The sequence below is a fragment of the Anguilla anguilla genome, chromosome 1 (genome assembly GCF_013347855.1).
Source record: "Anguilla anguilla isolate fAngAng1 chromosome 1, fAngAng1.pri, whole genome shotgun sequence".
NCBI lineage: Eukaryota > Metazoa > Chordata > Actinopteri > Anguilliformes > Anguillidae > Anguilla > Anguilla anguilla.
In genome coordinates, this window is record NC_049201.1 from 72523915 (window position 1) to 72545908 (window position 21994).

Genomic DNA, 21994 nt, shown 5'->3' on the forward strand with positions numbered 1-21994 from the left:
ATCCTAATAAAGTGGCAACCCCATTACCAGGCTACTTTGGATTCCTACTCGATTGGATACCTGGATGCCTTTCAAAACACTGTCCATTGTGAAGAGTTTGGTTGCTAACCACACACCCATATACCCCAGAAGCTGTGGCAGACAGGGTACTAAGCTATAAATCACCCCTATAGCATACAACAACACCCAAAACATCTGGAGACATCACCTTTGGCTGCCCGGACACCGGATGACACTTGCATGGTCATTTCGAATGACATCATTGCTTGGAGACAGCCTTTAACACTCTTAACGGGAATTTATCAACCTGAATTACTCATAAAGACCCAGGACCCTTTGTGGGGGGAATCAGGACCCCGTGCCTGAACTCCTGATGGAACCTCCAGTGTTCCCGAATATCTCAAATGCGGGACACCTAAACGCGCAGGTGTCTGAGCGACTAACGTGTGACCGATGTTGGAATATTCCCCTCAGACGTTCAACAGCAAAGGACTGTGGCCAACGTCCTGAACATCAAACATCTGGGAAGCTGTGTTAGGCGGCGGCTCTGGTGCTCTGATGCCGCAACCTCAAACGATTTTGTGACTGAGGCCTACGCCTGAGAGCCCCTAGGATACACACTGAGCACTTTAAGACTCTTAGCAACACCCAACGGCTCCTCGATTAGCGTTTGACGGCTGCTGTTGCCAATACACACGAGCACACACAGGAGACTCGACGCAGTGACAGCGACGGCTGTTGTGGACTTGAGAATGAAATGCATGATAGCTGCTTATTCCCCTCCTGCCTTTTTGCTGTTGTTGTTTTTTTTTTTTGTAAAATTCTGCTCCAACTGGTACCTTTTTTTGGAATGCCTGAGGAAATGTGAGTATATCCCTGGACTGACCATACAGGATGCAAATGGTCAACCCCACCTTCTCTGCTATGCACCTCGACAGAATTCTGCTCACACACATGCACATACACATACACACACACACACACACACACACATGTGCCTACATATGTATTTGTATAGTAATAATATTTGTCGTACATGTTATTATTTATATTTAAGAATCTCAGAAGATTCATTTTTCGTGGTTAAATGCAAACGAAAACCATTTCACCGGTAGCCTCCTTCACTGGTACAAAGTAATCTTAGTTTAATCTAGGATCAGTGAATGCAGTTTGGTGTTATTTTCTCAGCCATTTTCCTTCACTTACCTGAGACAGGGTTTTACGTATCCATGGTGACAAACTAGGGAAATTTCCATCCTTTGTATTTGCAGAGAAAATACCCAGCATTGTATGCAAAAGAAAACAAGGTAGTCACAACGACAAATTACCAGAAAAGGATGTAAAACAAGGGTAAGCCCGTATTAAAGTCTGGTAGTTCTATCGCTTGAACTTAATTAGCGTTGAATAATTGGAAAAATAATGGATAATTTTCAATTCTTTTTTTGTAGGTCCTAAAAAGATGCGCAAAGATAATAAACCTTAATCCAGTTGACAACATAAAGTGCAATTTAACTCACTCCACAACACCATTAGCCAAGGCACATTCGCCCTGTGCTGTCTGTGTCATACTCCATATGTAGCCTACGTTTTCCAGGTGTTAGAAATGAGCTTTTTTGTGCAATAAGGTGGCGATGTCAGAGGCCTGCCCTGGCTTTCAGCCAGCACAGGGTTAGCAGGTAGATCTTGTCAAACAATGTCTCTACCTCACATGTCCACAAATACTTATAATTTTACATATGTGGGGGATTTCTACAAAAAGCACAAAGGTAAGGAGGACAAATTTTGAACTTTACTAAAGTGATCGAAAACGTAAGTTACTTTTGCAAACAGATCTGCCCAAATACAATTAATGATATATAGCTCTTGTAAGCATTTGACTTTAGGAGCCAGATGTAGAATGTGAGAATTTGAGACAAGATGACAAAATGTAGTGTTGATAAAATAAATGTACCAACTGTTGAGGGATTCAGGTAGTCCTTTTTGTAAAATTTTGAAAATAACTTGTGGGTGCAAACCGGATGAATAGCTATCATGGATGACTGTGAAAAGACCCTGTAATCAATCTCCTCATTGAAACATCCTCTTAATTTCAGGGGACTATGCCACTGCCTTGTACCTGTGGTTATATCAGCTGTGTCTGTCCCCTCTCCCATTCTTGTGATTCAGTGGGACACTGTTGATGTGGTGCACAATAGCAATACCGTGGCTTTCATAGACAAAGAAACACGCACACACACACACACACACACACACACAATACAGGGAATACAAATGATAATCCTCACACTTTCAAGGTCCTCTGTACATAATGCATGTTAATAATCAATGCACTGTGTTCATGCAAGGCTGAATGTGTGTTTTTTTATTTTTTTGTTTTTTGTTTTTTTGCTTACATTTAAAAGAAAAAACATTGTATGTGAAAACAAATGCATTATAGTGTTTCTTTTTCTCTCCTGCCAGGATACTCATAATGCTTGTCAAGATTAACCTCTCACTTTCTCTCCTTCCTTTTCTCTCTCTCTCTCTCTCCCTCTGACCCTCTCTCTCCCTCTCCCAACTTTCCCTCTCTCTCTCTCTCTCTCTCTCTCCCTCTGACCCTCTCTCTCCCTCTCCCAACTTTCCCTCTCTCTCTCTCTCTCTCTCTCTCTCTCTCTCTCTCTCTCTCTCTTTCCCTATCCATCTCGATATCTGCTGCTATCTCTCTCTCTCCTCCACTGGCACATTTTTGCCTGCATTATAAAACCATCGTTCAATAACTCCAATACATGAGAATGCGATTGTAGTTTGATAATGCTAATCTTAGATGCAATCGAACAGCTAATATTTTACTGCTGCTGTTATTGCTACTGCTTACTGCTATGAATATTATTTGTGATGACAGCTGCTGTCATATCTACATGGTGAACATAAGGTCATGTAACAAAAAAAGAAAAAACATTTTATTGCAGCATGCTAAAAAGAAACTAGTCAGGAAGATGATATTATGAGTGTTTTCACTGTTTTGTAAAAGTCAGTGTCTGGTTTGTCAGTGTCTGTTCTTGGACTCAAGAGAAGTATAAAACTATAAAAAAACAAAATGCCCACAACTGTTCCTCTGGGATGGTGTGTACTGTGTATAGTGTGGGTATCTATGAGTGTGTATGTGTGTGTGTGTGTGTGTGATCGTGCGTGCATACATGTGTGTGCGCGTGTGTGAGTGATTTTGTGTGTATGTATGTGTGTCAGTGCTGTGGAAAATATGAAATATCATCAGCCTTGTATCTATATGTTCATCGTTTCACACATAAGGCTGTGTTGTGGGACTTACTGAGTCCTGCTAACAAATTCAGTGGCATTCTCACTTCTAGTATAGACATCCTTTTTTTATACAGGATTTTTTTTTGTTGCTGTTGTGACAAATTGCCATGGCCATGCTATTACAAAAATCAAGTTTGATTAATGTATGTTTGCACTAGATCATAAACGTTTTCATAGCACTGCCATAAAAAGATACACGTTGGGTGGGAGCCAGTGATAATATATAATTTTAGCTGGCCTGACCTATTAACTGCCCTCTGAAACCTGCTGTCTTTGTGACCCTCCATCTACCAATGAGCAGTTTTCAGCCCATTCACAACTGCTGTAGGCCTGTAGAGTAATGCATTATGCCTGCGTATGCATTCACTGTCTGAGACACTGCAGGTTTAATCTGCTGTTTATACTGAAGTGCAGAGTGGTGACTCGGGATCTTTGCTGAAGTTTGCCACACGTACATCCCATAACACAGGTATTATATGCTTATCACATTGGGTAGTGCTTTGGCTTCTGCCGCACGGTTTGTGTGAGGTTGTGTCAAGGCATTAAGTGAGGCCTGAGCGGTGTTGCCAGATTTGAAAACGATGAACCTGCCCGCAGCCAATTTTTTTTCCCCCCTGCACAATAACATTGATCTGTTAACCCAATTGGCCGGAATTCCGCCCAATCTGGCAACACTGGACCTGACGCAGAATGGAATGCTCTCCTGTGAGAGCTCGCCTTCCATCCCTATAGCCTGCCTAACTGAGCCACAGAGGAAATTAAGGGGAGATGTATTGTGTGGGGCCTAATACACAGCAGATATCACTATGTAGCTGTTTTATCATTGAATCCTGTTGTACTTCACTGACAAACCCTTGACTAACCCTCATTTCTGCTATTTTTTAAATTCATGTGGTGGCTTATTAATATTAAAACTCAGTTCTGCACCATTCACAAGTTTTTTGTAAACAGGAATCTTTTTTTCGCCTCCTTAACTGAATGACTAATGACAATAAAAATGATTTTGAAAATTAAGGACGTGTGCTGTACTGTTTCTGTGAGTGTTGTCTCAAAAATGGCGAGGATTGTGGACGTTTTTCAAACTTTCACGTTCATCTTCAGGCTTAAAAAACATGTCAGGGGTCGTCGAGTGGCATGACTGACTGAGGCGTGTTCTCTCAGTGCAGTGATGCGCCTTGGACCTTACACTACCCTTACTCAAATCAGGGTCCATCGAGGGCCGAGAACTGCTGGTTTTCCATCCCTTTCCCTTTACCTGAGACTCAGGTGTGAAGACAGCCTGGCCAATCAGTAGCACTAATTGCTCAGTTAATTATCTGGGAGAAGAAGTCAGGGCAGTATTTGGCTTCGAGGACCAGGTCTGAGTATCTGAACCTGACACTCTGGATCGTATCTTGACTGTGCTAATGCTAACTGTGTCTGGTGATGTAATGCGTAACTGGCGTAGCATTAGCTAGGCTGGAGGGTTGCATGCGCTGGGGTATCTCATCCTCCACATGCTGTTGGGCCTCCTCCAAAGGTATTGCAGCAGCAGGAGGGGCCTACAGTTTTGCTAGGCAGTTCCATGTTGGGATTTTTTTAAAGGGGGGGTGGGGGGGGTAAGAAGTCACCCTTGGTTGCAGGGCCTCTGGATGTCCTTCCAGCATGGTGGATGTTTAGATGCCTACAGCCTGGATTCTAGTGACCTTTGTCTCAGTATGCTCTCTCTCTCTCTCTCTCTCTCTCTCTCTCACACACACACACACACACACAGTATCACATGACCACTGTTGTTCTGTTCTCTCCCTCCCACTGCATTTCTCTCATACTCATAACAGAGCCTGTCACAGTTGTGACCCAGGTATTTATAGACAGCAAAGGTAGCATATTACCATCACCAACATCACCATTTCATCACAACAGTCCTTTCCTTCTTTCATCTTTCTTGCCATATAAAAAAATATTTTTTTCATATTCCTCACTGATGTTTTCAACTCTCAGTTATTGTCCTTCCTTCAGGTCTATTTACAATGAGAAATGACAGCTGGGTAGAAGCAGTGGAACTGATATTCGCTCAATTTATTGTACAGAAGTGAGGCTAATAAAAAGATATGGCATTCAACGACTTCAGGTTCATGTGAAATGAAATACGAATTACCCCCGCAATAAAAAGCATTGAATCCTAATCATAAAAGAGAGAAACAATGAAAATCAAAAAGCAAATTCTAGTGCAGCCACTTCGCAAAGCCATTTCTGCAAATTAGACTGCATTGATGTGATATTCACCAGTTTCAGGGGAATATTATAGTGCCATTACTTCTTTAATGTTGCAGGAAATATCGGCCATTATTCATATTTATTGGAGGCACTGAAAAGAGAGCCTGCAATCGTTTCATCTTCATCAGCCTCTGTCTGTCTGGCTCGGTGCAACAGCTCTGCTACTGGGTGGCTCAGCCCCTGGTTTTTTCAGCACCCCCCAGAGGGAATGTTTGGGGTGCATTTAATAGCTGAGGTATTTTGGAACAGTGTGAGCCTTTTGCTCAGGTTGGCAGTTCACTTGACGCTTTGTAAGTTACTACCAAAATTAAGATGAAAATTACTACCAAAGGACCTGGTGTTGATTATTATGGTATGTGGTGTTCTTCTGACCCTCATTGGAGTATACCAGCTCTGAATTTTCATGTTACTTAGATTAAATTTTTTTGCTTTTAGATTTATGCAGTTTTGTCTGATCTAAGATTCATTTTGTTCTGTCAGCTTAATTTATGCGATGTCAACGTTCATAGCAGTTAATGTCGCATGCAAATTTCCGTTTCCGAAATAGGGACATAACACTTTATCATGATAAGAACAGAGCATTCAGCATTTACAGTTAGCTTATCCTGGATGAATATGAACTAGTTCAAATGCTCATAATTGGATTAAAACATTTACTTTTAGAATATACTTTACTTCAGAACTGGGAACCATTTTGTGTGTGCAGAGAATGGTAAAATGTCGAATGAACTGTGTATGCTGGGGCCTCATAAAAAAAGCTGTGCTTTGAGTAATCTTTCTCTACTCTAACGGCACCAAGAACACATTGATAATGATACAGCAGTACCTGCTACCATTTCATCATCCTTTAAGCCAGGGGTGTCAAACTCAAGACCTGGAGGGCAACAGTGTCAGCAAGTATTTGTTGTTTCGTTTCAATCAGAAGCCAATAATGGCCCTGAGAACAAGGTGTTCGTCAGCCAATCAATGACTTAAATTAATCACTTGTGCTGAAACACATTGAAAACCAGCAGACACTGCAGACTGCCAGACTGGATTCCGACAGTAGTGCTTTAACACCCTGAGGTATTTTAAAACATGCGTTCAGATATTAGGCCACTTTCCAAGCTCTCCACTGTGGATTATGTATTTTATTTTTTCACGAGAAAATCGAGAAAACGATTTCCAGATACAGTAGTTAGGTAGGCAGTACCACTAGCTTATTCCCTTCCAATTTTCCACAGTAAAATAAGCATGCTATAATGCCCATGTTGGTGTGAATACAATCTGACAGTTCAACAAATGAACAAACATCAGCAAAACCACTGTGAAACCTGGAAAAAATATACGAGTGGGTGAAGCATTGGCTAACTAACCAGCTCAGTATCTAATTCTGATCCATAATTCAACTTGCAAATGTATTTTTTTTAAAGGCAATTAACTGGAATATTAAAGGGAGCTAGCATGTGAGGCTCCAGTGATAGATTTCTGGCTGAATACAACAGAATTTGACATTGTCTGGAAATATTTGAGCTAGGCTTTTGAACACAATCCTTTTTAAACAGTGGAGCAGGCTTCTGATTTTCTAATAAAGCAAAGATTAATCTCCCTAAATTCCCTTTCCATGTGTCATAGCCAGTGGTGACTGTTAAATCCGTTCCTGCTGGTTTCCACCCGGTTTTTGTTGGAAGGTGGATCATTGTGCTTGGCTTCGTTCTCTCACAGCGCCGGAGCGAACAGGGACAGGGGCGCGGTGTTTTTGCCCTCGTCGGCGTCGCAGGGGTTAAAAAAAGGTCGCACGGGGAGCAGGAGGGTTCCCATGGAGAAGCTGAAGAGGGGCGTCATGGTGACGGCGTTGTAGAAGGACACCTCCTGCTTCTCGCAGTCCAGGAAGACCCCGATTCGGGCGGGCTGGACGGAGACCGGGACGGTGGTGGGGCGGGGGTCCGTGCAGGCCTGTATGGTGCCCTCCTTCAGCGCCAAGGTCCAGAGGCCGTTGGCCACGGAGGAGGAGTCCATTTCGCCCCGGCACACGTCCTCTCTGGCCACGCCCACCCTCCACGCAGTCTTGCGGGCCACCTCCACCTCCCAATAGTGGCGCCCGTGCGTGAAGGCCTCCCGTCCCATCAGGCAGTAGTAGTAGGTGAAACGGCGGGGGCTGCTGTCCTCCTCCTCCGTGGCTGCGTCCTTACTTTCCTCGAACCACACTGACGTGAAAGTGGAGTCGAGGGCGAGGAGGGGGTGGGCAGTGTCAGGGTCAAAGGTGAGGGATGAAATGTCTGCAAAAAGAGAGTTCGAGCAGAGAAATCTTAACGTTTTGACTGTGACCGCGACCAACGCAATCATCACAAGGGCAGAAATTGTTTAACACATCCACAGAACTTAGTTATTTGCTGTTTTAAAAAAAATCACAAATTAATTTTTGAGGAAAAAATGGCGGATAAAATACTCTTTAACTGTGAATGCCAGCATGTCATGCATTCTCTACTCTGGTAAGAAGTAATATGAAGAAAGACCGTACTTGGATAGAGGGAGCTTTTCATATGCTTCCAGATTCTGTACTGTAGGGGACCCACAAACTGGCCGGACCGCACCTCGCTGTTCAGCGCAGGAGGGGGGATAAACTTCACCTGGCACCTGTGGGCACAGGTGGAGGAGGACGGTGTAGGTGAGTGAATGGAACAGGGACTATTATGAACTTCCCGTATGTTTGTTTATGATGGAGAGAGAGGGAAAGAGGTGGGGAAGTGGGGGAAGAGAAAAGAGAGTCATGGAAACCTAGCAAAAGGGGAGATAAATTCTGAATGAGGGACGAGGAGCCGACAGTCTGTGATTTATGGGGAAGATAACAGAAATGGATAACAAACTTGAACTAAAGAAGAAGCACTTGCCTTTTTAAGAGGTCTTTTATTTCCTACAGAGAAAGAAAAGAGAGATCTTTAATGCATTTGCTGTTTCACATCATTGATACATCACTTTACAATGAGGTAGTTGTACCTACAAATTAGCATGAATCTTACAGAATTCACTGCCGTTCCCACCCTCCCTCTATCCCTTCTTCTCTTACTTTCAGCAATTTTGGACTGTCCTCTTCTTTCAGTTTGTTGTTGAGCGTGTCGATCGCCCTCTCCAGATCCCTGCCCTGGTCCGCGATCTTTCGCTCCCTCTCTCTCAGCTGCTTCACCCGTTTCTCTCTCTCCTTCCTCAGCCGCTCCATGTCCATGTCCTCCTCCGCCTCCAGGAAGCGATGGAGGTTCTCGTATTCCGCCCGCACCTCCCTCTCCAGGTCTTCGAACGCATTCTGCGCGATGGGAGAGACACGACATCGGCTCTGAACGAGTGGCCACGTTAGCACCACAGAAACGGTGAGACGCCATGTTCCATGGCCAGTGTTTGTGAAGCGAGCTAAGTTGGAACTGCTGACGAGATATGATTTGTTGACATGATAACCACAGATGCAATTCGAATGCACTGTCCAAGTATTAAAAAGAGTCTAAAAGGTACAAAGGGTTGTCACTGGTGTGGTACCCTACCAGTACATAAAACTGTACTCCAAGCCAGCAATACGTAATTCATTTGCACCTTTTTTGTTTGTTAAAGAGAGTTTTTTGTACCCAAATACAACATTATTGTACTTACAGGATACATCTGGGAAATTTGTTAAAGAACAAAAATGCACTGTTTTTCTGTACCTTTATCCACTGTACCTTTTTTTAATGAGAGTGCGGGTTACAAAAAATGCAGGACTGAGGCCATATTTTTACCCATTAACACATGAAAAAACTTTCCGTGCCAATGTTTCAAAATGTAAAATCAATCATTAAATGCAATTATTTTATGTGTTATGTCTACGATGATTACTAATCAAGTGCTTTTTGAATCATATGAAGATTGACATCCGCATGGCCTGAATAGCAGTGTCATATATGTAAATGTAGAGCACCCCTAAGAGCAGACAAACGAATCGATACATTTCCACACAGACTCCCTTTGGGCTGCGTGCTGAGGAGTGAAAATGCAGTACCTCCACTGAGACGGACTGGATGTATGTTTCTCTCTCCGCGTTCCAGCACTCATCTGACTCGTGCTTGATATGCTTAATGGCCTGAATCAGCTTCTCCTGGGGTAACCAGACACAGAGAGCGGCAGGATATGAGAACGCCCGAAGGACTGACGGCAAGAAACGGGAAAGAGACTCTGAACAACGCCACTCTCACACATGTCATTTTGTGGGTGAGCTTATTATTGTCCATGTGTCGTGAGTGCGTGTGTGCATATATGTATATATATATATATATATATATATATATATATATATATAGTATATGTATATATCATATAAATGTCTATTTAGTATTATACTGATTGATTGATTGATATGTAATGATATTTTATAAAACAATAATGCACATATATTACATGTAATCAGTAACTACATTTTAGGAAGGTTCTAGAATTCACATGCACTGCAGTAACATAAATACTTGCCAAAGGCACACAAAATCACCATGCAGATAGTAAAAAACCAAAACTGTCAGGCTTACCCTGTGGTCTGTGAGAAGACTTTTATTGCAGAAGTTGTTTGTGTCTTTAATGTGATTGTTTGACATTCCAATTTCTTCGAATGGGACTGTTTAGAACAGTGAGACTGGGACTGAACCAAGGAGCAGGAGGAGGGGTTATAAAAGAGAGTGATGGGCAAGCGTGACAGAGTGGCAGGGAGGGTGAGTGATAGAAGGACAAAGGATGGCAGATAAATCAAGGTAGCGAGAGAGAGAGAGAGAGAGAGAGAGAGAGGGAAGTAGAGACAGACATGAAGATGAACAAAATAGAAAAACTGACAGATGGAATAAAAGGCATGCTAGTAAAGAAAATATCATTCTGAGAAATGGAGTAGAAAAGAAACAGCGCTCAGATGAATTATTCAGACACGTTTAGTTGGGCGATGTAGTGTAATGATTGTTTTGGGGGGGGGGGGAGTGGTTGGGGGAGGGGGGACTGCAAAGGCCACAGCTGTTTGAGTGTGCAGCATAACAGATTTATGACATTGAGGATCGAGGAGAGAACTTTCTATTCCTGTCTGCCAGTATCTTTGGAAATGAAATGAGGGAGTGCAATGTGGCAGAGTGGTCTAGAACAGACCAAAAGAGAAGGTACTGAATCGCCATGAGTGATGTCTGTGAAATAACATTTGTTTTGTTACCACTGGCTAAAGTTGAGGGGGACATTGTGCATATACCAGAAGATACTATTGATAAGAACTGGTCTGGAATCCTACCATTGAACTTTAACAACAAAAAAAAAGAATCAGAAAGTTCACAACATTGATTTTACAGCACAGTGCCAATAGGGCAATTAATAAATATGTTATTATTTCAAATGTAGAATGTTATCAACAGATTTTTATCTCCGTTTTTAGTTCCTCAATCTGAAATTTTGACTTGCATTTAGAAGCCATCACTCAAACTTATCTACTATCTACCAGTTGAGCTGCACAATCTTTACACCAGAGCACTGTGCAGGTGCTCTCGTGTTCAAGCAGATTCTATTTTCCTGATTAACCACAGTTTGCCAATGCACTGTGGTTAATCAGAAAAACTGAGAAATGTTGAGAAATGCCCTGATAATGATGATGGTTCTTCTTCTTCTTCTTCTTCTTCTTTCCTAAAATACAGTTTTCCCTTGTTTCCAATTTCAGGACATTACAACTCGTGCACACAAACTGAATCGTGTCCCTTCACCCGAGAGGAGGTTAGTTTTTTTTTTGTATGTAGGCGCATCCCATTCACCCTGAAACTCTATTACCCATAATTACAATGGCAGCTTTTTCCGGCGAAGGAAATGTGTGTCAGCGGAAGTAAACAAGAAGCACATTACGCGAAGTCGCAGCAGTTATTTTGTTTGGGATTTATCAGGTAGAATAAAGTATTTATTGTCTTTGTTTTATGCTATACTATGTTAGACGTATGTTGTGTAAAAGTACCACATCCTGAGTTTATCATAACCGTTTTGGCTATTTATAGTTTAGCATCTGGTACCAGTGACTGACGTACAGGGCTGGCTCCAGGACTAGCTTCCTGGCTAACTTAGGCATCTAGCTACCACTAATGTGTTGGGAAGGTAAAGAACACAAATAAATAGTTAGCATATAAACGGAAACATACCATACAGTATTATTACGTTAATGTTTTGTAGCAGCATAGTCAATAGTTGCATCACACAAAATTAGCCTCGCTCGCTAACGTTAGCTACTTGGTGTATATGTTCAGAAGACTAGGAAACAAGTGCAGCTGCAGATACACTAGCTTGTTGTAATGTGTCCCCCTGTCTCCCCGCCTTTTGCATTATGTAGAAATGAACGGCCAAGCCGAAATAGACGTGGACTACAAACGGAAATACAAAAATCTCAAGCGCAAATTGAAATTCCTGGTTTACGTAAGTTTTTACATCCATCACTAATTGCACGCTGTTGCCCTTGATATTCTTGACCGAGAATGCAGTAACGTTGTAACGTTAACATTGTAGCCTGTTTAAATGTCTGTCGGGGTTTGTGTTCTTTCAGGAGCAGGAATGTTTTCAGGAGGAGCTGAGGAGAGCACAAAGGAAGCTGCTAAAGGTTTCTAGAGATAAGAGGTGAGGAAGACTACGATGCAGACGGAGACATAGAGACCAGTGCACTACAATTTATGTATATAAGAACTTATGTATTCACTCTTCTCTTGCAGTTTTCTGCTTGACAGATTGTTACAGTATGAGAGAGTTGATGAAGACTCCTCTGGTAGGTCCTGGATTATTCACTTTATTTTCATTTTAACTACGTCCCCTCAGACTTTGCACCTACCATTGCTGTTTTTGTTTGGTTTGGATTTCCGCCAGAATACATATCCAAATTTGCTTCATTTTTTTCTTTTGGCAGGCTGAAAATTAAAAAGTTGTGTGGTGTTCTCAGTACTGTTGAAAAGTGGCCTCTTGATATGTTTCAGACTCTGACGCCACAGCCTCTTCTGAAAACAGTGAGGGAGAGGGACAGAGAGAACGGGAAAGTGGAAAGAAGTGAGTGTACAAATTTCAGCGGGTGTGTCAGCGTTGTGTATCATGCTGCAATTACTACTCTTTCTGAGTTATAGTGGTGTTTGCATATACACGTGTACACTTAAAATATACATCTCAGATCATTTACATGCACTTGAACATTGCTCTACCCTTTCCGTTGATTAGGAGGAGGAGCAGCCCCAGCGTTCCGGCCCCTCCTCCTTCCTCATCCCCCCATCTTTCCCTCCTTTCTCACTCTGGAGTGAATCCGCTTCAGTCGCCAGCGTCTGCACCGTACCTCAACACCGTAAGTGTACCCCGGTGTTCTTCTCAGCATTATCCTTACTAAAGATCTAACGTCGATGGGCTCATCATGTCATCCTGACGTTTACCCAGAATTCATTGCTGCTCACCATAATTGCCATTATTGTGTTTATGTCATTTTAAATTTTTTTTATCGAATTGCCATTGGCGCTATCAGTATGATTTCTCGTGCATTTGTCGGTTATTTTGCCATTCTATTCATGTCCTGTTTTCTCCCTCCCCCCCTCCTTTTTTTCCTGATGAATCTTCTCATTTTTCTTTTTGTCTGGAAACCTGCAAACTCCACTGTTGTGGGGGCTGCTGCTGTGTGTGCTTGTGTGTGGGGGGGGCGTTCTGTGTGCATGGTGGGTAGCTACCCTTCCCCCCAGAGTATTTGGCTCCCCAAGCTGAACGAGGCAAGAAAGAGAGAAAGGCAAAGACGACCAAACCAAAGAGAGACTCTGCGGGGAAGGTGAGAGAGAGAGGGGACAGAGACAGCGGCGTGTGTGTGCGCTACAGGGAGCTGTTTTTAGTCACACAGCACATACTATTGTCACCACTCCTGTTCAGCATGCATACGCTTGCCAGCCACTGAAATGAGCCGTCGGTGTTCGTTATATATAGACATGCAGGCAGTGTTACTTGCAGGATTCCTTGCTCGTTGCTAACAGGCTTGCCAGGATAGCATTTGGTATAGAATAATGGAGATATAAAATGTGCACTGGGACTGTGTAGCTCCAGTGTAGAGGAAGTAGAGGACATCGCTTGAGCCTTAGACTGTAGTCATCAGAATTTCCTTCGAGGCATTGTGTACATCTCACGTGTCAGACGTTCTCCCATTTGCATTTGTGTACAGTTTCCTTCATTAAATCACATTACATTATATTCAGCCGATGCTCTTATCCAGAACACCTTACAAAAGAGGAGAACATCACTGATACCATTACTGTATGTAAATAGTGGCAGCATTATAGCATAATGGGTAAGGAACTGGGCTTGTTACCTACAGGTTGCAGGTTCGATTCCCTGGTGAGGTCACTGCGCAACCTTTGAGCAAGGTACTTGCCTTAAAATAGATTTACTATACATCCAGCTGTGTAAATGGGTACTATGTAAAAAAATGCAAAATATTTGTATTAGTCACTCTTGATGGGAGCATCTGCTAAATGGAAGTAATGTAATGTAAAACGTCAATACCACCTCACTACTAAGCCTAACCTTACACTGCTATATCTATTGCTATTACAAATATCCTGCATTTAAGTCTGTATTGAACTTTTAAGATTTAATTTGCTAGTTTTCAAACGGCCAGAGGGGGGTGCTATTGTACTGTCAAAGCTGTCTTACCTCACCGAGCTACACTGGCTAGTCCTACAACGTTCAGTGACCGCAGCTGATGCATTAACATTATTTCCACAGCGTCTTTCATGTTCAGAGATTTTCCTCATTTATATTCCACTTTGGAACGTCAGGCGTGTGTTTTAGCAGGCCGTCCCGTTGCTGCGGCCCCCTCCTCAGTTTGGGAGGGCGCAGGCGAGCGCGCGCGTGCAGCCAGCTGTCACCCCCACAGTCGCCCCCAGCACAGCTGCGTCGGCGGGGGACACGCCTCGCGCACCTGCTGCCGGCAAGAGCGAGCGTTCGCCACCCCGGCTAAGCCGATATTTCACCGAGCGGAAACCTCCGTGCCCGCCCTGTCGGCGTTTGGCCAGTTCAGTCCCGGCTGGCCTCGTCGTACAGCACGTTGCCCTAGAAACCGAGTCGGGGGAGGTGTGGGAATCCTGAAGCAGGGGCTGCTGGGATTGACATAGTGGCACATGTACACAGCACAGTGTGCGGGGTAGGAAGTGGCACATAAGCGGTCGATACTGTGACTATCAGACAGTAAGTACAGTGCCTGTGAGCAGTGTGAGGAATGGTGCTGATCACACCTGCATTTCCAGTAGAATTGAGAGCACACGCCCTCTCATGGTTGTTTATTCCTGACACAGCTCCCGTTCTTCTCTCTTTATCTTCTGTATATGCTCCCTTACCCTCTTCTTCTTCCCTCACTTTTCCTGCTTTCTTTCCCTTTGTCTCTCATTACTTCTCTCCGACTTTTCTTCCGCTCACCACTCACTCTCTTTTCCCTTTATTCTCCCTCTCCATCGCACCCTGGTGCCAACCGCAACCCCTCCCCCCCCCGGAACCTCCCCGCCCCGGGTTGTTCCCCTCGTCCCAGGTGGTGGGTCCCTCCGGCTCCAACTACCCGAGCGCGCCGCCCGCCCCCGCCGCCTCCAGCGCCCCCTTCAGCTGGGTGCCCCGGCAGATGCTGAGCGGCGACGGGGCGGAGGAGGAGGGGGAGAGCGAGGGAGACAGCGACAGAGGGGAGGAGGAGAGGGGCGAGGGCGAGGAGGCCGAGCTGGTCATCGACATTCCCAACGAGTGAAGGTGGGCGTCGCCGCGGCGATCTGAGCGGGGCTGGGCGTGTCGCAGGCTGCACCGCCGGGCTGCTTCTTCGAGCGGAAGGCAGGAATGCGAGGCAGCTGGGGTGGGTGTACGGTCAGGCCCGAGGGTACGCGCTAGGCCCAGATCCAGTCCTGCCGCATTTTCCCCTCATCAAAACCTGTTCATCTGGGCCGGCTGCGGAACAGACAGACGGGCGCCCCCTGCTGGAGAGTGCTGAATGCTTCAATTAAAAAAACATCTCTTGACATGTTCTTGCTTGTGCTGCTTTGTGAAAACACTGACTTCATTTTGATCTCTCTCTTGCCTTCGCACAGGGGACACCACGCAGGAAGAAGTTTGAATCTTCTTTCTTTTTTTATTCTGAAAAGTGAAAATAGTACATTTCTTATTTTTAAGTAAAAAAAACGGATCAAATAAATTGATGTAAATAGAAAAGGTGTGTTTTGTGTCACTTGCACACTCCATTGTCCTTTGCATAGCAACACTTGGTAATCTGAACCGCTGAACCTCTTCCGAAAGTGGCCAACCCTCTCTACCTCCAAATCATATACATAACACCACACTGCATACTTCAATACAGCATTCAGTACAAATACAGCTAATACATGCTAAACACAGGTATTGCATGAAAGGAGAATCTGATACAGGTGGGTAGACATTGTGCTGTGTGTTCAGTTTACACCTCCTCAGCGCTTTCAGAAGTGTTTTTTTTTAAGGGGTAGAACAGTGGAAACCGCCAATCATTTTGTTTCCCAAAGCCAGCTCATTCAGGCTGTGGCATTGTTTGAGAATGCAGACTTTCAGGTCACGGGCGTAAGGTGTGGAGAGCAGGTTAGGTTTTGTATACTTAAAACTTACCTCGGAGGTAGAGACGCTGCCAGAACAAGAGTGATTAGAGCGGGAGGGAGGGAGGGAGGGAGAGGTAGTGAGGGAGGAGTGAAATCGCCCCTGGTGACGGGAACGTGGGTGGGTGCTGGGTGGAGCACGGGAGCAGAGAGTGGGAGAGATTTGGTGAGAAATCCAGTGTTTACCCGACCGGGCCATCGCGCGTGCCAGAGAAACGGAGCAGCAGACGGCTAATCCAGCCACGTCCGTAGAGGCCGAGCGCAGCGTCTGTAGCGGGGGGTGGGGAAGCATGCCTGTCCCGGTGGGCTGGGTTCTGATAGGGCTCTGTTTCGGCACGTCGGTGCTGGCGGAGACGGAGGCGGAGGCAGAGCTCTCGCGGTGCGGCCTGAGCTTCTACAGACGGACGCCTCCCGCGGGATTCGGGGGCCAGCTGCGGGCCCGCTGCCACGGCCCGGGCGCCGGACGGCCCGTGGCCAGCCTCCACAGCGAGGCCTGTGACGTCACCGCGCTGTCCGCCTTCTGCCTGCACGCGGAGTGGACGGGAGCCGCCGGACACGACCAGGTCGGTACAGCACTGCACTGTGACTCGGCTTGTTATCGCTGAACATGCTGGCAGCCACTTGGGTATTCTTTCATCTCATATCATATTACTGAAGTGCAAGAAAAAACATCTGAAATATTTCAGCATAAATTGTGAAGTTAATTACGTTCGGAATGTTTCCACATGGCCTCAACTCGGTTCATTTGAATAATTTTTTTTTTTCATTTTAATGTGATAATTATTTGCTGTCCCCTGTGGTTTCAGGAGGATGATGGGACTGAAAAGGACACTGGAGATGCACAGGTATAGAGGTGTTACCGTTTATTTCATATCGGATGTTTCTAGGCCAAATTATTAAAGCATTTGTCCTCATCATTGCATTTACACTGACAACAACTGATTTTACTGTTCGGCAAAGAAATGTTATAATTACACAATAATTATGCAATTATAAACACACACACATGCATACAATCACATGCTCTGCATAAATTCATGCTGGATCATTATATCATTAATCATTTGACCATTCGTTTTTTGACGAGTATCAAAATGTTAAATAATACATGTTTCATGGTGATCCAAAATGTTCAGAGTGTTCATTTTAATTTTGTAAAGAAGCTTGCTGAAAATAGGTTTTTATGGTATGAATCCAAGTAGGAAGTGTGAGAAATGGGTGTGTCTCAACATGCATCATCAGGTGTGTTCTGGAGATGGACAATACAAAGAAGCGTGTAAAGAAAAAAAACAGCTCTTTGGCAAGTTTGACAGCTTTTAGCATTGCTTGAGTATCGGTGAAATGAAAGAGCGTTGCTTGGTGATGCATGAAGACAAGACCCACTTCTCATGTTGCTATTGTCAAATTTTGACATTGCTGAGGGGGGAAGAGGGGGGTTAAACAGCAGGGACTGTTTAGTCACTGCTGGGATGTTACATTAGGTTACACCTTATTGCATCTTATTAATCACAAAATATGTAAAGAATATGTAAAGGTATAGCGTTGGCTTTTTTGTTTGTCTTGTTAGGCCATGATTGTCACTGGAGGTACTGTGCAGATTATTTAGTTCTCAACATTACCTAATGTTCTTTAGACAGGAAGGGAGGAAGAAGACGAGTCCCAAAGTGACGAAGAGGGTCTGCCAGTCACAATGCCCGCACTGCTGAGACGGGACGGGTATAACGTCTACACCTCCTCTGACACTCCCGCTGATTCATGGGACGCCCTGGTTACAGAGCTGGTCCAAAACAACATCCACCCACAGTGTCGGTCTCTAGGGGGCGACCTCTACGTGCTCGCTGGAAGGGGAGGCGCAGGAGAATTGGAACAGGGGTGCGAGGTGGGCTTGTTCTGGTCTGCCATGTGCTGCGCAGACCCGGACGGGGAAGCCGTGTTCAGTTTGGGTGTTGTAAAGGGGAGGGAGGAGGAGGCCAGGGTCCTGGACGTGAAGGGGCTGGAGGAGGCAGTCGGAGTGGGAGGTGTATTTTCAGGGGGTTGTGGGGAGGCCGACGGAGGGGAAGGCGGGGGCGACGTCACACTCGCTGGCTTCCAAAGTGCGCTGCAACAGATCGTAGAAATGCACAACGCAGACACGCAAGCGGAATCCTCTGATACGCTAGCAGAAAGCGCTACCCAGCCAGACGCAGTTGATGAGCTAGCAGAGAGCTTATTGGCTGAAAGCGCTGCCACTCAGAGCGCAGACGCACCGAGCGAGGAAGCGGAAGGAGAGAGCGCTGTCGTTCAGTCCCGCCGCTCCGCCCCTCCCAGCGCCCACGAGGAGCCCGACGGCGACGCCTCCGCCCCGGAGGTCTCCGAGGAGCCGCAGGGGAACAGCACCGTGCTCTACCTCCTCTCCTGCTCCCTGTGGCTGCTCTCCGCCCCTCTCCGCCCCGTCGTCTCCACCCTGACGCAGATCCCCGGTCAGGTGACCCACGTGATTCAGGAGGACCTGAGCGTCCTCTCCGCCCTGCCCGGCGTCACGCTCTCGCTGGCCTACAACGTGGTCGCCGACGCCGCGTGCGGCGCCGTGTCCGCCGCGGGCCTGGCGGGAAGGGCGGGCGCGGCCTGCGCGTCCCAGCTGTACTCCTGCACCTCGCCACTAGTGAGCGCTCTCCTGGGCGCCTGTCAGGACGGGGTGCTGGGCGTGGGCACCCTCACGTGGGACGGGGTGGGCATCGCTGGCGGCGTGGCGAACAGGGCCTGGTCGGTGTCCCGGTACGTCGGGGGGCGGGCGTGGGACCAGGGCACGGACTTCCTGTGGGCCGTCCTCTCTGAGCTCGGGAGCCAATCGACGCAGGCGGGCGGCGGCTTGGGAAAACTGGCACTGAAAGGGGGCAACGGCGTGGTTAACACGGTGTGCATGGCCGGCCGCGTAGTGGGGGGGACGCTGTCAGTGGCCGTGGAGACGGTGAAAGAAGCGTTTGGGGGCGACTGATGATGACGTTCACTTTCGCTTGCGACTGTCTGAAAAAAACCGATCACCGTTTTGAGGATAGCTGAACTGGTCACACCACAATCAGAGTGTTTTCTAAACAGAATGTAACCATTGCGCAGTTGAGGAGCTGAGTACCAGCAGTGAGAAATCTGCGGAGGTTTCTACGACTGGGCTGTAGTACAGAACATGGTGGCGGGAGGGAGTGTGGGGTTGGCTGAGGATGGACGTTCATCTTCTAGTTTTATCGATATGTTCACTTTTGTTTGATTATTGTCTGATAGCTGATTACTGTTTTGGTGATAAACTGCTCCTTGTACCATAAATGTTATTATAAACAAAAGAGTTGAACGAACGACGGGTGAACCACAGAAGCAAGAACTCTGTGGTAACGTTTCGTGAGAGGACAGGTGTACAGAATGTATTTGTAAATAAAGACTGACAATGAAAGCTGGACTGCACACAGAATGGGTTATTAGTAGCATAACAGGGTGAGATTGGTTATTTGATAGCTAGTCATTGTAAGTCATTTCTTTGTGGGGTGGAAAGAAACACTGGATATTGATTTGGTACTGTTGTAAAATGTGTTATATTTGTAATTGTGCTAATAAATTCATGTTATGTCATACCATGGGTTATGAATATTGAAAACCTGTTGCTGTCCATTGGCTCATATCACAGAACTCTCGTGTCCATTGGTTAATTCCAAGCAATTGTATTATAAAGGCAACTTAAAAGTTAACCAATTTAAAAAAAAAAATCTGTTACAATTAATTGTTGCCGGTTTTGGATATGAAGTATAGCTTGGGTTTGATTGTGCACTCAGGCACATGTTGGACTGGGATGGCAGGTATGCTATCCCTCCACGCTACATCTTGGCGGGGCGGTGTGTAATATTTATAGTTTTAGTATAGTTCAAACATGGGATAGTATCTTCACACACACGCACACACACACGCACACACAAGCTTGGGTCATGTCACTGCAGCCTTCCCAGCCCCTGGAGGTCAGACCAGCAGAGCCACTCATCATCTTCCCATGCAGACTGAAGACCCACCTCTTCAGAAACGAGGCTCCCCCAACCCTGACCCTCTTTCCCCGCACAGTCTTAGAAATCTCTTTAAATACTAGATTTTCTGTCAGGTTAGTTGCCCCATATTAACAGTGCAGTTGATTCTAACACTTCATCTTATCATGAGACTTTTTATGCATTCACAAATTTCCCTTCCTGTCTACAACTTTCATGGAGGAAGATATAAGGATGTAGTTCTGCTTTTCCACCACCAGAGGGGAGTAAATCCATCCTCACCCCTGAGGTCTACGAAACCTGTCAGGTGGGTACTGGTCAATGCGTGAACCACACACGGAATAGAGACTGAGGAACTGAGGCCACTCGGCATGGGCGTTGCCATCCTTAGTGCAGACGCTGCCAACATCCTCTTCCGCACCCTGGACCTCCTGCAGGCGACCAGTCAGATTTCACTGGTCAAGTATGTTTTTGTGCATACAAAAATTCAAAACATCGGTCCTAGCATACCAGGCAGTCAAGGGATCAGCCCCAGCATACCTCCACAAGATCTTCAAACCCTACTTGCCAGCCAGACCCCTCCGTTCCGCTACCTCAGGATGCCTGGCACCTCCCCCTCTTCGCACCTGCGCTTTCCGAACACGTCTCCTGTCTGTTCTGGCCCCACGATGGTGGAATGACCTCCCCGTGGAGGTCAGAACAGCTGAGGCACTGACCCACTTCAAACGACAACTGAAGACTCATCTCTTCAGGCTGCACCTCTCCCCATCCCTCCCTACCTCCCTGTAGTCTCTAAACTGACTGTAAGCTTAGGGTTGTAACTAGGTAGCTGTTTCGTAGGTGACTTAATTAATGCACTCTTCTTAACTACTGCTTGTATTGAACTATGCGATTGGTCCCTGCACTTGGAACGGTACTTCTCTCTAGGGTTTTTTGACACACTTGTTCCTGGTTATGGTTATACACTTTGTTGTACGTCGCTCTGGATAAGAGCGTCTGCCAAATGCCTGTAATGTAATGCAATATATGAAACTGGCTATAAGAGATGATTTTCCATTTGCGTAGGACTTTTCTTATTAGCCTAATTTAATGAGCTAATATATTAGATTTAGTAAGTCTTTCTAGATAATAGTGTCTGTGAACAAAATTAATGTAATATATTAAAATGTGTAGTATATTTTCCACAATATTTCCAGGACCCAGATCTAATTAACAACAAAGATGTCTACCTTCAGTCATTTGCAGAAAACTGCTTTAATCAGTATATTGGGCCAGTGGTGGTTCTGCCACTATCATGGCTGCCTTGATGGGGTGCTCGCTCAACACTATGCTACGTACTTAATTATGCCATGCGCTTCTTTCCATTTTTGTAATTCCTCACTTAGGCTTGGCTTCACCTTGACTGTTACACAGAGAGCAACTGATTAACCAAATCAAATTCCTTGTATGCACGAAAACATACTTGACCAGTGAAATCTGACTGGTCGCCTGCAGGAGGTCCAGGGTGCGGAAGAGGATGTTGGCAGCGTCTGCACTAAGGATGGCAACGCCCATGCCGAGTGGCCTCAGTTCCTCAGTCTCTATTCCGTGTGTGGTTCACGCATTGACCAGTACCCACCTGACAGGTTTCGTAGTCCTCAGCGGTGAGGATGGATTTACTCCCCTCTGGTGGTGGAAAAGCAGAAGTACACCCTTATATCTTCCTCCGTGAAATTTGGATACAGGAAGGGAAATTTCAAAATCAAAACGCTTCCGAACACCGTGGAACTTTGATGCACTTTAGGTATCATGCCACTAAGAAAATAGATGTCAAGTGGTGTATCATGCAACTTTCTAGGG

The 21994-nt window shown here is 45.6% G+C and overlaps 3 protein-coding genes across 4 annotated transcripts; 2 read left to right on the forward strand and 1 right to left on the reverse strand.

Moving 5' to 3' along the window:
* Positions 1-6598: 6598 nt before the first annotated feature.
* Positions 6599-10182, reverse strand: si:ch73-54f23.4 (zinc-binding protein A33). Its single transcript, XM_035389577.1, has 6 exons — positions 10077-10182; positions 9557-9652; positions 8600-8833; positions 8424-8446; positions 8054-8169; positions 6599-7811 (listed from the first exon to the last, which is right to left on the reverse strand). The coding sequence occupies exons 1-6, from the start codon at positions 10140-10142 to the stop codon at positions 7252-7254; spliced, it is 1095 nt and encodes a 364-aa protein (XP_035245468.1). The 5' UTR covers positions 10143-10182; the 3' UTR covers positions 6599-7251.
* A 1159-nt stretch (positions 10183-11341) lies between these two features.
* Positions 11342-15747, forward strand: ino80e (INO80 complex subunit E). Of its 2 annotated transcripts, XM_035393274.1 has the most exons (9): positions 11342-11447; positions 11885-11967; positions 12095-12165; positions 12258-12310; positions 12516-12585; positions 12751-12871; positions 13241-13339; positions 15086-15294; positions 15627-15747. In XM_035393274.1, the coding sequence occupies exons 2-8, from the start codon at positions 11887-11889 to the stop codon at positions 15290-15292; spliced, it is 702 nt and encodes a 233-aa protein (XP_035249165.1). In that variant the 5' UTR covers positions 11342-11447; positions 11885-11886; the 3' UTR covers positions 15293-15294; positions 15627-15747. The 2 variants fall into 2 exon arrangements, with proteins under 2 accessions (XP_035249165.1, XP_035249174.1); XM_035393283.1 differs by lacking the exon at positions 13241-13339.
* Positions 15748-15884: 137 nt separating this feature from the next.
* On the forward strand, positions 15885-19754 carry LOC118213967. Its single transcript, XM_035393263.1, has 3 exons — positions 15885-16720; positions 16964-17002; positions 17791-19754. Exons 1-3 carry the CDS (start codon positions 16448-16450, stop codon positions 19129-19131), a joined length of 1653 nt encoding a protein of 550 aa, XP_035249154.1. The 5' UTR covers positions 15885-16447; the 3' UTR covers positions 19132-19754.
* Positions 19755-21994: the final 2240 nt, after the last annotated feature.